The sequence below is a fragment of the Pleurodeles waltl genome, chromosome 7, assembly GCF_031143425.1.
Source record: "Pleurodeles waltl isolate 20211129_DDA chromosome 7, aPleWal1.hap1.20221129, whole genome shotgun sequence".
In the NCBI taxonomy this organism is placed as follows: domain Eukaryota; kingdom Metazoa; phylum Chordata; class Amphibia; order Caudata; family Salamandridae; genus Pleurodeles; species Pleurodeles waltl.
The window spans coordinates 1,372,976,888-1,372,995,150 of NC_090446.1; the positions used below are offsets into that span (position 1 = coordinate 1,372,976,888).

An 18,263-nucleotide genomic window follows, 5' to 3' on the forward strand; every position below is an offset into this window, starting at 1 on the left:
CCTCTACCTCACCCTATCCCAAGCACACCTTCAGACCAGCATGCACACACATCAACACACAAAAGTGGCACAGGAAAACATAAGCACCACACATCATCACACAGACACTCACACAAGCACCATACCCATGCACACATACCAACATCCACTTCCTCCACTGTGTCCCCCTCCTCCTCTTCGTCCATCTCCCTCCCAGAAGCATCTCCACTCACGCCTGCATGCACTACATCAGCCACTGCCTCCATCACCAGCACGCCCATCACAACACACCCCTCACGAGCAATCACCACCGCACAACTATGCACACGTCCCCTGTGTCCTCTCCCAGTGTGTCTGTGAGCCCTCCTCCCAAAGTACACAAACGCAGGCACACACCCACTCAACAGCCATCCACCTCACAACAGCCTCCAGCCCATGCACCTTCACCCAAACTCAGCAGACGTACACCTCCTACAACCACTACCTCTTCCTCCACTCCCAAAGCCCTCCATCTTCCCGTCACAGTGTGTCTAAAAAACTTCTCCTGGCTAACATTGACCTCTTCCCTATGCCTCCCCCCGTCCTTCCCCAAGGGCCAGGATGTCTAGATCCCAGGCCAGCACCTCAACCACCAAGTAGGCGTCCGCTGCGGTCCCTCCAAGTCCAAGAGGATCGAAGGGGGCACCCGTCAGGGCTGGCAGTGTGCCACCTACCAATGCAAAAGACCAACCGATTCCGCCATCTGCCAAGGTTAAGAAGGGGCCGGCATTCAGCACGGACAAGACGCACGACCCACCCAGCAAGGCCTCATTAAAAAAAAAAGAGGGCAGTGCCAAGGTCCCAGCACCGTCTACCAAGATGGGGAAGGGAAAAAAAAGCAAAGGCAAGGCACTTCAGGGCTCGGAGCCTCCAGGTGAGGGACTGGTGACCACCATTTGTCCTGACAGGCCAGCAACCTGTACCACGGTAAGCACTGCCGCAACGACCGCCACCTACACCACCACCTGCCCCGCCATCTGCACTGCCCCCTGCACTGCCGCTGCCACAACGACAGTCACCAGCATCATCCCCAGTGGGCAGCCATCTGAGGCTGCTGGAGACAGCCTGGTTCTCCCTCCACTACTACCAGCACCTGCACCACGCGCAGCACCGGCAGCATCTCTGCCACAGACACCACCGCAGGCACCGCAACCTGCACCGCCATATGCACGCCACATGCCCAGACAGTGCCACTACATCGAACATCAGCAGCATCCCCAGTGGGCAGCCGTCCGAGGCAGCAGGAGATGTCCTGGACCCTACACCCACCACTTGAGGCACCCCCACCAGCACTGGCACTACCAGCAATTTTCAACCTAAGTTGTCGCAGGATGGAGTCTGGCTCTGCCTCCATGGAGTATCATGCTACCTGTTCCCTGCACATCTCGTGCCTCAGAAACCCAGGTGAGGGAATGTGAACTGCCACACCCCAGGTGCGGCATCACTGGGCACAAGGCCCCCTCCAGAACCAGTGGAGATATGCATCCACTCCCCCTATAGTGGGCAGGATGAAGCAGACTGGGCACAAGGCCCCCTCCAGAACCAGTGGAGAGATGCATCCACTCCCGCTATCCTTGGCAGGATAAAACAGACTGGGCACAAGGCCCCCTCCAGAACCAGTGGAACATGTCACCCACTAGAGAGACTGTGGCTTTGAACTCCCCAGGACCAAGTAGTGGGCAACCACCCACTTGAGAGACTTGAGAGTCTGTGGATTTGCACTCCCCAGACCAAGCAGTGGGCAAACCACCCACTTAAGAGACTGTGGCTTTGCACTCCCCAGGACATCGCTATGGGCATGTTGCCCCCCCTGAGGAGCAGTGGCGTAGTACCATCTTCCGCCTGAGGTACCACCCCTTCCCCGAGGTGCCTGTGTTTTTTCGACCTGATGCCCCTGCAGTGTTCTCTCCATTTTGAGGCAGGAGTCAAATGTGGGCTTTGCCCATGATTTTTTGGGCCACTGGTCCACGGACATTTGCAATGGACAGTGTACGGCCCTCTGTACATATTATAAATATTTGTATAAACTGTTGTTTCCAATCGTTAACTTTATATGCATTTTCTAAATATCACAGATTTGACTCAATTCCTTTTGTCCTTACATTCTTCCAGGGGGTTACGGGGTGTATCTGTACTGTTGTTGGATCTGTTAGTGTGTATGGTGTTGTGGGTGAGGGTGGGAGGTGGGGGTGTTGCATGTTGCGTGTGTGTGTCACTCTCTTTTTCCTCCCCCCTCCTCTGTGTGGTAGGTGCAGTACTCGCCGTCGTAGTCGCTGCCGCCTTCTTTCAAATTCCTGGTGTATTAGCAGATACACCAGCATGGGGAGGACCTGCAGTTCAGGCTCCATGGTGTCCTGGTTCTTCGTTGACTGTTGAAAGGTGAGTGGTTCCCCTTCAGTGTACTGTTTCCGCGTGCTTTTGATATCGTTGGTACCGCCCCGGAAGGCTGGCGGATTGGTGCCGTGTAATACGGTGGGCAGTACATTGTCTTCCACCTGTCTGTTGGCGGTGACCGCCGCGGTGTTTGTTGTAACCGCAAAGTAGCTGTCTATGTTGGCGGTTCCACTCTGGCATACCATCCTTAACTATCAACCCACTGTCCTGCAAAAGTTTGTGAGAGTGACAGAAGGGGGAGCAATATGCAGCAAGGATGATAGAGGAGCAGACAGAGGCTGGAGACATGTGTCAGGGGACGCAACAGGTGATGCAGAAACCAGACTGCACCACACAAATGCCCTGCAAGCAGAACAAGACAGGGACAACAATCATATATGAGTCAAATATGCCCTCACAACACACATGCACTACAATTACAAAGTCCCTAGGGTGAGATGGCGAGTGTCAGCTCTAACCATATGCCCATGTCAGACCCACATTCCCAAGACAACCATCCCCAATGGTCCTTCCATCACAGAAGACAAAGCCAAACTTGAGGCATGTTCCACATTCAGAAACAGTAATGTTGCACTGCCTCCTGATGTGGACTCTTAGGACAGGTAGCAATACTGTTGACACCACAATGTTTAGGACACATATTGCAGCTGATATGGCAGTTCAGGAAACAATGGAAATGTACAAACATGTCACAAGTGAAGCAACACAACAGCAGGGTGAGAACTGCACTGACGTGCACAGTAACAACTCCACTGATGGGCAAATATGACCCCACCCCCAAACCCAACCAGAGGCAGAGCAGCACCCAATACCACCAGTGCAGTACAGGTCACATACCATACATCTGACACTGGAGTAAGCTGCATCCTCATCATCTTACTCCCTATGTCCCCTTCATCAGCCACTTGTCCCGATGCCACCTCCTCTACATTCAGCAATGGGATGGGATGTTTCGTTTCAGGGCTAGAATGTGTATCATGCAGCAGACAACAACGATCTGGCACACTTTCAGTGGTTTGTAGAGTAAGGCACCTCTGGAGATGTGTAGACACAGGAATCTGGCCTTCAGTTGCCCAAAGGTTCTCGCGACCAGATGCCTTTTTCCTACTGTGGGCCTCACTGAAACAGTTCTCAACATCTGTAGTCGGATGTCTCACAGGTGTCAGTAGCCAGGGAAGGTTGGGATAGCCAGAGTCACCTGTGTGCACAGAGGTAGGACCCATGTCAAGACCGGGAGGGGGATAGGGCAAGGTGTGAAGAGGGTTGAGTGTACAGTGGCAGACAAACGAATGGATACATACCAATGAGCCAAGCCCTGTCCCTCTGTAGTGGTGCCACCATGTGTAGGACGTTGCTGTTCCGCAAGATGAAGGGGTCATGCACAGAACCAGGGAACTTGGTGTCACTTGGGAGATACTTTGGTCTGCGAGACACACCACCTGCACATTGATGGAATAAACATTTTTCTGGTTTCTGAACACTTTTTCATTTCTCCTGGGTGGCACAAAGGCAATGTGTGTGCCATCTACTGCCCCATCACAAGAGGGACATGTGCCAAATCGTAGAAGGCAGCTTTGACAGTGGCTAAATCAACACGTTGGGGGAACCTGATGTGGCAGGGCAGATGTCTTAGCAAGGCACACAGTATATCTCTCAAAACATTGCTGAGCATCATCTGTGACATCCCTGCTGCCAAGCCCACTACCATCTGGAACGACACTGGGCTAGAAAGTGGAGGACTGACAACACCTGTACTGTGGGAGGGATGGTATTGGGATGGCGTATGGTAGGCAACAGATCAGGCTCCAACTGCGTCACCAGCTCCATGATGGTCTGAAGGTTCAGATGATATGCCTGAATGATGTGTCGCTCTTCCAGAGTGGCAAGGTCGACTAGGGTCCGGTTCACAGGAGCATGTCTCATCCTCAACATTGCACCGTATCTGGGAATAGGAGAGGGATACGTTACAATAAGCTGCACTGACTGTGCGAACCCTGAAAAAGTTGTGCAATTGTCTCCAAATGTCACCCATGACGCACCTAACATTCAGCCACTATTCACTAAATACATGTAAAATGGCAGTCGTCTGTCCTGCATGTATAGGACAGATGGAAGTGACCTCATACCGCCGGCGTTAGACGTCATGGCAGTAGGCGGTCGCAACCGCCGTACAAATCCTCATTGGATAAAATGGTTGTTTATGCCAGACTGGAGCCTATGGTGATCGCCGCTGGCGGTGACGGTGATGTCCGCGCAGCCGTGACCGCCATTTCATTTGGCAATGCTCACTTGACTCCTGACACTCCTGCACACAAGACATCAACTGAGTGTGCTGCTATGTTCTGACTCTGGTAGCCAAGATGCCACGTCTTGCAGGAGATAGGGCCCCAGCATTCACCCAGGAAGAACTCGAGAAGATTGTGGACAGGGTCCTACCCCTGAATGGACAGTTGTATGGGGCACCAGAGCAGCAGGTGAGTCTAAATTCACCGTCCTGTCTGATAGTGATGTGACGAGCAGATAGAGTAGATGCATGGAGATGGGTGAGGAGTCTGAGCGTAAGTGGCGTGAAGACATGTGAGTGTGGGCATGAGATGTGTGAGATGTGTGTTGTCCACTGCTGTCCCTGTGATGCCACTCTACATGACTTTGTCCTTCTGTCTGTGTCACCCATGCAGGTCAGTGCCCATGAGAAGAAGGGGATTTGGCGTGCCATCGCCAAGCAAGTGTGGACCCTGGGGGTCAATAGCAGGGCGGGAGCACCCACTGCAAAAAGAGGTGGGAGGACCTGAGATGCTGGGCCCGGAAGATCGCGAAGGTCCAGCAGGGGATGTCCTCCGAATGAGGGAGGGGTGTCCGTCGGGCTCTGATCCCCCTAATGGCCAGTATTTTGGCAGTGGCCTACCCTGACGTGGATGGGCACTTAAGGGCAGCACAGCAGCCACAAGGGGGTAAGTACACACTCTCACCTCATTAATGTGTTACTTAGATGGGTTTGGGTTGAGTACTAGTGGGAAGCTGTAGCGTAGGTATTAGGAAGATGCCTGTCGACCATGGGTATCAGCCACCCTGGCAAGATTGATATCACAGACCTGTGCCCATACCATGCAGACAGTGACTCATGGGGGCAATTACTTCCAATGTGAAGTTTGTGTGGTCACCCTCTACCAAGTTAGGGAACCCAGCTCCTGCCAACGTCATCAGTACCCCTGAGGTGTCAGGGCATTGTCATCTGTATTTGGCTACCACTGTGCCAGGGGAGATAAGTGAGTCCTCAATCTGCTGCAATGTACAGAATGTGTAGTGAGGCAGAGTGGGCCAAGATGTTGCTGTGCTAATTGTCAATGGCTTAGTAGGCATGCTACCTACCCACGCAGGATTCAGGAGTACAGAAATTGTTTCCCTAAATGGCCATGTGAAGTTGCCAGGTACTGGGCAAGTGTGGCTGGTATGACTCACATCACGTACATGAGTGCAATTGTACCACCATCAGCAATTCACATCAGCATTGCTGTAGTTTCCACCATAGTGTACCACTGTTGTAACATGTATAGGTGAGGGCATGTCGTGCCATGGCATGGCAGCAGATAATGATGTTGTTAGTTTGTGTGACTGTTGTGCTGGCATTGACCCATTGCACCCTGTCTCCCTCTCCCACCCTCCCTCCCTCTCCTCCTCTGTCTTTGTGTGCATCAGCATCATCTGGCAAAGGAGAAGGGGCACCGGTGAGTGGGGAAGCTGCAGCCCACGGGACCCATGAGGCTAATTCGATGGAGGGTGAGGGGTGTCTTTAGGTGTGAGACAGGTTCAACAATATCTTCAGATTCCTCCTCCGATGGTGGCTCCCTGGTGGTGTCGGACCCATCTGGGACCACCCCAGTAACATCCTTGTCTGCCACCCCCCCTTCCAGCACCGCCCTCCATGTAGTTCCCCACCCAGTTGCCCATGCCCACTCACCCAGGAGGGTGGGCATCTCCTTCGCCGCAGGCACCTCTGCCCCTGCCCCAGTCAGCCCTGCTACCCTCAATGAAGAGGCTATTGACCTCCTGAGGTCCATCTCTGTGGGACAGTCAACCATTGTGAATGCCATCCAGTGACTGGCATCGCAGATGCAGCAGACCAATGCGTGCCTGGAGGGCATTTACAGTGCCCTGGCTGGCCTGCAGAGATTGTTTCAGGCTCTGGCCTCCTCATTGACAGCAGCCAGTGTCCCTTCTCCTTCTGTCCCCCCTAAAGCTACCTGTTCCCAATTTTGAACCCTCCCACCCATCCAAGGCACACTTTCTGACCCACATGCATCCACATCAACAGACAAGGACAAAAATAAGCCATCTCCCTGCATCTCCTCCACCCCTCCTCCCACTACATCTAAACGCCCAAAGTCAACCACCCAAAAGTCACACAGCACACACATGGCATCCAAGCTCGCACCTGCACCCAAATCACCTCCACATATACACCTCTCAACCACTCCCTCCACTCCCATGCCTTTCTGTCATGACCGTCCCTTTGCTCCCAAGAAACTTTTCATCCATTAATTTTCCCTGTTCCCTGCCAGTGAACTAGTCCCTGTCCCCCGCAAGCACCCTGTTATCCTCCCCACACCTCTGCCTTCCACCTCCCAGACCTCCCCTAGTTGTCGCCATGCCCCTCCCCCACCTAAGACTTTCACCCCCACCAAGTCCAGTCACCCCTCCCAAACCCAAAGCCAAGCTCACTCCCCCACAAGCCAAGTCAAGTGTTCCCTTTTCAGTGATTCGTTCCCGCCACGCTTTTCGTGGCGGTGCGCCCGCCCTGGAAATCCTGGAGGTGTGCAGCCTCATAACAGAGTCATCGGAAAGAGCATCACCAGCGGCCTGGAGATGCCTACCGCCGGCCGTGGCAGTTCGGGAGGCGACTTGGCTGTGTTCTGTTGGTTCCATCCCCATACTCATAATATGGCGGTCTGCTCCGCCAGTGTCGTGGTGGTGTGACCGCCACCTCCTCCATGGCAGTCCATGGACTGCCAGACTCGTAATGACCACCCATATCTTGGAAGACACAGGCGTGCCTGAGTTTATATATGACCCTTGCCAAGATAGTTTCTTGTCTCATGATTGTTCTCTGAAGTTTCCAATCCAAAATGTAGATAATCTTTTTCCTGTGAAATTTCTTGTTTAAACTATTTGTAGGCAGGCATTGGTGAGTGAAAGATGTGTCACAATGCATTTTGTTCCCTTATTTTTCATCTCATTCACTGCCCACTTCATTTTCATATTTGTCCCTTATTTCTTGCTCTGCCTTTTATCTGGATTCCTGTCTGGATTTCCAGTTTTGGAAGAGCTATGCAGGGCACTTTCCCAAACGTGGTCCAGGGTGGCTTTGGTGCCTTGTTTCCCTACACCTGCAATTATTCATAATCTCCAATCAAGAACTACCTAGAATATCAAGGAGGTTTTTCTCTTCCCTTTGTGACTTTTTTCCTCCTAAATGTTACCGTCTTAAGGAGACACTTGACACCTTTAACATGCATATTAAGTGCAGCGTGGCACCATGGCTACTGGACGTAGTCACCGTTTCTTCAAGCAGTCACAAAAAATGTTGATAGACTTTCACATTGTCCAGTCCTTGATAGGCACATATTTGCGTTATGTCTCAATTCACAATGATGTTCTGGGACCTAAATGTAATCCCTACGTAGGGTACAGCATTCTTCCTTCAATGGCTTCATGTTTAAGGGGATGGCACCCGATCTCTACAGTAACGAATTTACAGCTGCATCACTGTAATAAATTAGGGCAGAGCTCCCAGATTGTCTAGGCATAGAATTTCATAAAACATTTGACGCTCTTGGCTCCAAACCTAATTGAAGGTTTTAAAGAAGCCTTTGAATAAAGGTTCCTCTTGGAGAGCACATGGAAAACTGCCTTCCCTTAATGCAATAAAATACCAAAGCGTATACTTTGTATTGACTATTGCCATTTATTAATTCTTTTGTTAAATGATTGCCTAACATGGTTGCTGCTAGATCACCCGGCCATGACTTAGCTTTTGCACTGGGATCAGACGCCTTTCAACCTGTGAAGGTCTACAAATTGCAACTTGTGGGGGCTTGTGGAGACTTGAGTGAATGAAATAAATAATAATAAACACATAAAAGCACTGCGAGTGACCTTAAGAAGCATCCTGGTGCAGGGCCAGCAACAGTTGCACAAATTAGGAAGAGAATCCATAGGGAAATAGTCAAGTTTTTAGTTCCTTGTGGAGGGAAACATGTTCCAGACTTATCCTGGTAAAAACTGTAAGAGTGTTCAAAGTTATGACTGCTAGAGAAGTGAAGAAGTGGCTTCCACAAGAGTTATATCATTTTAAAAATGCATCTGAGTGAATTGAATCCTGGGATGTGAGACAGCGTGCTTCCTCTCTGCTTTGTGTGATAAAGCCCCTTTGAGCTGACGAGCTCTGGTTGATGCCCCTGCTCTCAGTGGGTGGTACAGAGACATGAGAAGACTGTGAGCAGCATTCCCAGCACCTATAAAACAACTTGTTACCACTGAAGAAGGACAACAATCTTGGAACACATGTTTGGGGAAACACAGAATTGGCTGCACCAGCAATGGTGAAAACTAAAGACTTTTACTGAAGTAAATGTTACCGTGCACTGCATTTACCTTACTCCTCAATTTTAAAAATAGTTTGGCCGGTGACAGGACAAGCTGCTGTGATAACACTGAGTACAGAAACGGTATTTGATGCAGTATCATTGGTTATCTTGTGCCAGCTGAAACTTGGGGAATATCTGATAACTTTAATCACCTTGTCAGAAATGTAGTTATTAATTTGTATGTAGGCGCCCCCTACCAACTTAGTGAACACAATCTGGCCCGGCTAAAACATAGGGTTAGATTTATCACTGTTTGACGCAGCGCATCGCAGCAAGACAACGTGCTACACTGCATCTAATGGAGAAAGCAGGAATGCGCCATGTGTTGGTAAGCATGGCGCATTCCTGCTCTCACCATGGGGCAAGGGTGCCAGCGTTGTAGGCAGGATTGTTTCTGTGCAAGGAGGAACGCCTTCCTGCACAAAAACAATCCTCAGAGGCATGTTCCTCTTTCTGAGTGTGCTCCAGGATGCAGCACACTTAGAAAGAGGAAGAAACAAGGAAAACCAAAAATGTTTCTCCTCGTTGTGCCTCTATCGGGAAGGCATGGCATTTTGACCCATTTCCAGGTTTACCTGTTTTGGTAAATTTGGGAATGTGGCAAAATACATTGGTGGGTCCGTGGGAACACCCACTCTCCACCCATGTTACATCTTTGGCTTAAAGTGATACAAGGCAGCGACTTGCACTGCCTTGCGTTACTCCAGATTTACCAAGCAACACAGAGCCATGCAAGGTAGCCTTGAATGGATTGGTGCATCAGACTTAAGAATTATGTGGCCCTTGTATTACCATGTGTTACCCAAGGGCAATGCAGTCCTTTGATAAATCTGGGGTACCGTTTCTAAACAACCTCTGTTCAACCATTGGAAGTTATGTCACAAGCTACAGGAAATTCCCCAGAGATACTTGTGTTAAATTCAAGTACTACCAAAAATGTTAAGGTAAAAAACACCACAATGAAATTCTAAAACCAATGTTTAATAGGAGAAAAAACACCAAGAAGGTTAAAATTAGATAAAGGATACCAAAGATATATTTTTTTATTTTTTAAGGCAAAAGGTGTCTTGGGCACATCGGTATAAATACATCAGACCGCCCATCCTATTTAGAGAGGGCAGCTCAAGGTGTCACAAATTGTATTTGTTTTACAGAAAGAAACTTCAACTTTAGGAGTTTTTGTTTGTAAAACAAAAATGTTTGCAGAGCAGCTGCTCAGAAACATTCAATGCTCATAGAGAAGCCGCTGTGGCAGCAGCTCCTTCTTAGGCACAGAGATCTCTGGCAGGAAGGCAGCGATGTGTAAACATGGCAGAGGTTAGAGCAAGCCATCAGAGCATCAGAGGTTAAGACCTCTGCTCCCCTGGGGGACGGTGAGCCACTCATCAAATTTTAAATCAGGCCATTAGTCTACCTTTTGGAGCATCAATGTCTTCCAGGGGAGCAAGGTCCAAGAGACTCGTGGGAGTCTGTTTGAAGTCAGGTACATCGTTGTCAAGCTGTTGCTTAAGCCGTTGGTTTTGTGTCCAAAATCTCCAAGCAGGACAAAGCTCGATTTCGTAGCCACCAAGGTCACTTCGCCGCTGGGGTAGATCTGTCACCTCACCCTACACCAAGGTATTTACCTTGAGACTCAGGCCCTCATGCAGAGATAGGCAGGATGTTACCCGACTCTGGCAGGGCTGGGTACTCGCCGTCATAGTACTGCCCACCATACTGAGAGATTTCCACCGAGCAGTCGAAGATGCCTGTGCCTTCAAAGTCTGCAGAAAGCACTAAAGCTTTTATAATCAATGTACCTGCCCAGCAAAGTTTTTTTTTAAATCCCAAACTAGGAGTTCACGTTTAAAAAACAAAAAAGAAATGTCCCTAACCTGCTGGAAGCTTTCTCTCAGTGTGTTGGCAACATGTGTTTGTTTCCCTCTTTGGGATGGCCAGGATTTCCCTGGAGGTCCCAAAAAGGGAAAATACTTTGGAGCATCCGCCCTCCGTGCATCAGACGGTGTGATTTGCAATGATTGATGGTGCAATGTCAGCAAAATGTTCACCAAAGGAGCCAGCTGCGGGTCAGCCAGCAGAAACATGGCAGTTTTGCCGTCTCTAAATATAATTCACTAACTTTGTCCCCAAGGAGGAATGAATTCCATATCAGAAATATCCAGCTTCAGCATCTAATTTACATCATACTGAGCTTTCATTGTAACAGAGCAAGCCAACCCCACCACATTGTGACTTTAGAGAGTTCAAGGATGCATTTCACAACCAATACCACCACCTTTACAGTTTCTAGTAAGTCACTCTGTTATGTACAGAGGAATGAAGGGTGAACAGGGTGATTACAGCCAGTACGGGTTGTCCTCTCTATTGATTTAAAAAACACTTTTCTTACTTGAATTTCACACAGTGGTGGTTTTACCATTTCGGATACTAATACCCAAGAATAGGCCTGGCACATACCTCTAATCTACCAAGGCCACCAACTGCATTTTGAACAGTGCTTGGAACAATTTCTACGCCAGTGCATTTTTATGTGAACTGCTTTTACCAGAAAGGCAATTCACAACAAGCTACGGAGTCACCCCTAATAGATACGACTGAAATGTCAGTATAGCTGCACTCTAGGACATGGGGCATCTCTGGCACCCTGCGCAAAGCGTAATCATTACTCGTCCTAATTAATGCTGTATTCTTTGCTCTTTATTCACTTTTAGTCATATTACTGTGTTTTGAGAAGCCACAGCGCTGAAGGCAGTACCGGCTGCCCATTACCACAGAACTGAACTCTTGGGCTCAAGCTATTACTGGGAGAGGTTGCTCTGTTGGTGCTAACCGGAGCGTCTCCAGCCATCTACCCATCTCAAAATGGCAGCCACAGCTTCAGCTTACCGACTGCTGGTAGCATGGAGGTCATGTGATCCAGCCACAAACAGCGCTCCCAGTCCAGTCTATCAGCTCATTGGTGTACACCCAGGTAGATGGCTCCTTCCCATCATTACCCCCTTTCTGCGTAAGAGTCACTCGTGTTTCCATAGTGGTAGTGCGGTGGTCAGCCATTGTTAGAACAGATTTGGATGCCAGTGTTATGCAGTCTCATTGTACTCACGCTCTGTGGCCGGATGATCACGCGCTCTCGCTCTTTTGTCATTCCAGGGATAATCACGGTCATTTTCCGAGGGCCTTTGATTCCCAAAACGTTTGTTTCCTAGAAGGGAGGGGAGGAAGGAGATGGGGTGAGACAGAGAAAAGGTGAGAGAGGCGGACAAACGTGAGCGAGGAGAGAATAGTGTTAAAGGAGGACGGAAGCAAGGAATAAATGTGAGAAATGAGGAAAGGAAAGATGTGGGCAGGGAGAAAAGCAGAAAGGAGGATATAGAAACAGAAAGGAAGGTTCTTAGTAAAGTTATGAGTGATGTGTGAGATGATCATGAATTTGGTTTATAGACTGATTCCTAAAATAGGTATCACGCTGTGGTATGTCACATGGAACTACCCAAAGGGAGAGAGGTATAGACACAGCAAACGTATAGCTCCATCGTGCATTAGCGTGCGTGTGACCTCAGGGATAGCTCTGTTGTGTAACGCCTCAACGTGCAAGGCCTGTGTATCCTGAGCAAGAGCTCTGCTAAGTAACTCTGACCCCTGAAGTTGTGTACCCTGAGCGACGACTCTGTGCAAACTCCATTAAGCAGTGCATAGGCTAGAGCTGGTATTCTGGTGCAACATGAGAGAAAGCTCTGCTGTGTAGGGCGTACAAAAGGCGCGCAGGAGGAAGGTTAACTCGCTGGCTAAGAGCTGAACCAGCAAGAAAAGTGAAACCTGAGTGATAGCTCTGTTGGCTACGGCTGAACCCACCAGCAGAGCTATCACCCTCAGCCTGTGGGCTCCGTGTAACCTGAATGCACGCTCTGGTGTGGGCTTGAGGGATGTTAGAGCAATATATGTAATCCAGGGTAGTTGTTTGAGGTCAGAACCTGTAAAATCTGAGGAAAATAGCTCTACTGTATACCTGTAGCTTCTGAGTACATGGGTGCATAGCACAGATGTCTGAAGTTTGAGACTTTGTATTGTATGGGAAAGCTCTCCTGTCAGTCTGTAAAATGAAGGTGACCTCAGGGACAGCTCTAATGCATAAGTTACCAAGTAAATCTGTGCTAGCAGCAGGATCTCTGTCTTGAATTCACTCGATGATGAGAAGATCTATGTAACCTGGGAGAGCGGGCAAAGCCTTTAAGAACTGTCCCAAGGTAAGGGTACCTCTGCTGTATACGGGCTGTGTAACCTGGGATGGGGTGGCCGAGTGGGAGCCACGGTCAGATTAGGAAAAAAAACATCAGCCCGGGTACTAAAATAAAACTGGCCCTCATTAGCGAACCAGATAGATACAAACGTGGCACACATTTGCAAATAAGGGCAGTTTTAAACTTGTAATGAGAAGCTATATGGATATGTTGCATGTTTGAGAGATTGCATGCATTATTTGTTTACTGCAGGCAATGTGTGTGGCAATATCAGGGAAATCAACAACCTGGACCACCTCGCTATGAAACAGGGCCACAAACTGCTAATAAACACAGGCCCACGTACTGATCCGTCAGGCCAGCACACCGGACACTGCATGATTGCCCTATAGGCCAGTCCGACCATGGTGGGCGCAACATGACCAGAGCAATGTATCTGCTTGCTCATCCCGGAAACTCCACAGTCCTTGTACCATGATGATACCCCTGTAGTGTCAGGCCTCTGCTTTGGTGAAATCTGGGGTTCAGATTTCTACAGGCTTTTCTGTCATGAAATCAGCCATGACACATGGAAAATCCCCTTTGTGACTGGGGAGTGGGCAACAACAGAGATAAGAGGCAATAGCCTCTAATTATCCTCCATCAACATGTGGTCTGAGGATGCTTAGACACTGCATCTTCTCCTACCTCTTGAGGTGGCGGGTCTTGTCTGTATCTCTTTACTTGGTGCCTGCTCTGCAGCAAGGTGTGAGCCATGCAGAATCTGTACTTGCTGGAGGGGATGTTAGATGAAGAAATAAAGCTGATGGGGGAACGTGAATGCACCAAGAGTAGAGTGGGAGTGCCCCAGGAGACACTAGACACAAACAGTGTACTCAGTCTACGACTGACAGCAATAGCATGATAGTCTGTTGTATTGTGCCTGCAGGCCATGCCTAATGGGATGGATGCGTACATATGATGACGACACGAGATGGAGACTTTGCTAAAAGAGACTGCACTGCTCCCAGCTAGTACATGGCATGAGAATCATTCACCAGGCTAAACCTTGAATGAGAATAGCAATTATATAACAACATCAAGCTTGGAGAAGGCCATACCACTAAGCTTGGAGAATGCCCCCATTCTGACTGATGCAGAAACACTTATGCATCATTCCCAAACCTGGAACTACTGATATGAAGGGTATCAATAATTCAGGATATCAATATTTGAAGTTGCACAGTAAGCAGCCTTTAAGAAATTACAATTAACGCATGAATCTACATTATTGTAATGCAGGTCGGATGTGCCACAGGGTTTCACCCATTCTGTGCCTGTAGAGATATGTGTTGATATATAGCAGCCCAAATTCTCACAGTAGTTCCCTATTTTCTGCTGTTCCCCCTCAGAGATTTCACCAGGTTGCACCCCAGTTAGAATCTCGATTCATCCCATAATTCTGTTTATCAGCCATTTCAGAATAGCCTTGATGTCAGAACGGTGCTTATAGTCTCGCAATCTGGTGGAAGCAGAAAATAGAAAATACTGAGACCTGTGTCCTTGATTACAAGAATTGCATGGAGTAAACCCTAAACTAAAATTGTAGGTGTTTCTACGGTCGTCGTCCTTGCCCAAGATCTGGACTCGATGTGGTTTGAACGGGCCAACATTTCAGCCTTCTCTATGACAGCTCTTCTTCAGTCATTTTCGTCCATCTGAGTCAAACATGTCCTGTGCTGCAAACATTTAGACACATAGATGTTTTTTCCCCCAATAGATCTGAAATGCCCACACATTTCATGCAATACTGACATTGGTGATGTTTGTCATCACCAGTGGGACTTTCGCGTCAGAGAGGGCCGCTTTCAAATGGAGTTCTGAATTTACGATCCAGGTCGCTGTACTTCGACAGAACCAGGTATCTTGACTAGCTCGGGCGTTGCCCTCTCTCCTCAATGTTTATTTGGTTGTAGCCTCTCCTCTAGCTTTATTTCTAGTTCATTAGATCTCACAGGTGCAATGACAAATAAGTAGGCATTGTTCCACTCACTAGGCATACCAGGTAAGCAGCAACAGGGGCACTCTTGGTTGTGGAGTGAGGGTGGATTGCCATTTCTTGGCAGTTAACATGAACGTTTCAACCTCTACATTGGGTTTTATGGCAAACATTGGCTAGCGGCCTTCAAAATGTGGTCCTCCAGTAGTGGATTCCTCTGGAGGACTCTAGATACGGATCAAAGTTTCAACCCTGAAAGGGAGGACCATTTTCTGCAATGATTTCTTTTGGTATATCTAACGTTTTCAATTACGGATATTAATACTTCGACAGAGGTTGTCCATGATGGCAAGTGCATGGTGCCTATCTGGGGTACTGCTAAAAATATGTGAACTTTTTCCCAGATCCCCAGAGACAATAAGAGGTGGCCTTTCTACTGGCCGAATGCTTGTCAAATGATGGAACCTCTCACCCACCAGTTGATCCATGTCAGAAGCCACCTTTCCAGGTGGATGTTGTTCGTAACTATGCAGCAGACCCCATATGCACTTGCCAGGTGATCCTAGGGCTTGTGAGGGTTTTGATGATGTAGCCGACTTCCCATGGACATGGCCAGCTCACGATGAACAGGCATATCCAGCGGTGACATTCACTCACGTCTCCTATGTGGTTTTTCAGTGCTCCTACAGTAACCATTTGAACTTGCTTAGGTGTGGGCCTGAACAATGGTCTGTATGCATTCAACAATGCCAATGATTAGCTCTTTGAAAAGATAGTGAGGGAATTGTGGTCTCTACAATCGCGTGGATGGAGAGTGCACGGATATCTGAAGAGATAGTTGTCAGTACCAGGGTGGCATACCACACTAATAGGTTATTTCTGAAGTTGGAGGATCCCTTCTTTGACGCAATGAGGATGATGCAGTGCTAATTATGACCCATCGCCACATGTTGTTTGTGGTTTGTAGTCATGATGAATGAGTGACAATTCAGATAAGTGACAGCCATCAAGTATGCTGTGCTTTCTTTTCCTTCCTTTTCTGATTTGTGAATAGCATAGTTCTGTTGAAGTTACTACACACTGGTGCTTATGATAGTACATCTCGAAATTTACAAGTCCACAGGGCTGGCGTTCATATTTAATATGATGTCTTTCTGAGAATCAAAACAATACCATTGTGGTCTGTACAAAAAAGGGCATCATTTGTGTCCTGGATGCCTACCTCTGCTTTTTACCCAATAATCATATATTCTACTGTTTTAGCAGCTCATGTATTCGTTTAGTTTATGGTGCATGATTTTGTATAATCCATCCAGAATAGGCATCCATCCCAAGAAAAATGCATTGGAAAACGTCAAGAGATTTATGCTGATTACTTCATAGTGAATCTCTCGAAAGAACTTAAGACCCGTTGGTAGTTTTTGCTAGCCCATCAAAGAAGGATTATGGTCTGGATGACCTGCAGACACGGATGTCTAGAGCCGTCAGAGAATCTGTGAGCATGGAATTTGAGGCATGGGCACTGTAAGAGGCACAGGGCACATACAGCCTAGGATTGAGTGCATGATCATGTCAGTTTCATTCAATAAGCATGTAATGGTCACTGTTAGTGCTATGGGTATGCAGGTGATAACCCCTGGAGCTGTATGTTGCCCACACAAGCGACAGTGCTGCCCCTGGCTACTTGAAAAGTGGTCTCGTGTCTCCACCACTGTAAAGATACACCAATGAAACAGAGCAGGAGTACTGCAGCGCCTAGTGGGACAGACATGGTCCCTTATCTACACCAGATGACTCCCAGCAGAAGGGTATGGGGACGTTAGTTTCTACAGCTTCTGGTGCATGCAGACCTGACATATACCAGTAAGTAAGTGCCTCCTGCAGCAGAGTGTGAGCACTGTCAGCACTCTTCAGAGGTGTCCACTGCAGGACAAGGTGAGTGATGCAACTTATGTAGCTTCAGAAGATGGGACCTAACTTGTACAGGTTTCTCCTCAAACTTATAGCAAAGTATGAACACTGATGGGGGAGTGCAAACCTGCACGTCGCACCTATACCAGGATGTCTGTGCTATAATTTGTACAGCTTCTGGAGTGGGTGGGCCTTGCTTATACCCTTGTGTATGTGTCCCCAGCAGCAGAGAATTTACACTGCAGCTTCTACTGTCTCAAAAGGTTCGAGGCAGCCCCCGCCCTTAAACAGGTTTTCCTATAACAGAATGTTAGCACTGTTGGGACTATCTAACAAAATAAGACATGTTCTAGATTTACTCACATAGCAGATTGCTACCAGCTCCTGGCGAATAGGTTCACACTCTGGCACAAAAGGCTTGCATTCTGGATTCACACCATTATCAAACACTGTGAACTTGGTTCCTAGGATGTTAGACCTGCAGGGGAGCCAGAGACAGAATCATGAAGAGCCCCTTCACTGGAGAGGTCATAAACAGGTGTGCTGCTTTCTATAATGAACTGATGGGGACCATGCGTACAGACAAGAAGAAGACAGACAGACTGTTTGGGCATAATAAACAAGGTGATGTGTGAAATGCTTTAGTTATCTCAGCCATTGGCAATCACTCAGAGCTGCATCCCAATCTGTCAATCTTCACCCACCATGCCATCCAGTTTGGGGCAGTTAGGCAAGAGCAAGGCTACAGGATAAGGTCCATGGGGGTAAAAAACAAGCATTGTGGTTCTTAGTCTATTGAGTGAATATATGCATAGTTTTTTACATGCATAAAATCAAAACTATAAAGTCTTATGTAGTTTTAAATTCTGCATCAGCAGTGGTGGGCGGAGGAATGATGTATACAGTACATTTGTATATTACTGATTCTTCTCCAGGATAGGGTCTTTCATAAAAGAAGACACTGTGCTCAAGAAGCCACAAGCAGTCCTAACATGAAGCCCTAACAGGATGTAGCTGCTCTCTCAGTGTCCGATTCTGGAATATCACTTGCATGTGTATGCAATAAGCCCATGGGGCTCA

At 48.2% G+C, this 18,263-nt stretch overlaps 1 protein-coding gene across 1 annotated transcript in view; it reads right to left on the reverse strand.

The window, feature by feature from the left end:
• LOC138247410 (tubby protein homolog) overlaps positions 1-18,263 on the reverse strand; it is a 186,095-nt gene that overhangs the window by 15,216 nt on the left and 152,616 nt on the right. The window contains exons 13-14 of the mRNA XM_069202048.1: positions 17,547-17,661; positions 12,160-12,258 (exon numbers count right to left, since the gene is read on the reverse strand). Coding sequence (XP_069058149.1) covers positions 12,160-12,258; positions 17,547-17,661 — 214 coding nt within the window. The remainder of the gene's footprint in view (positions 1-12,159; positions 12,259-17,546; positions 17,662-18,263) is intronic.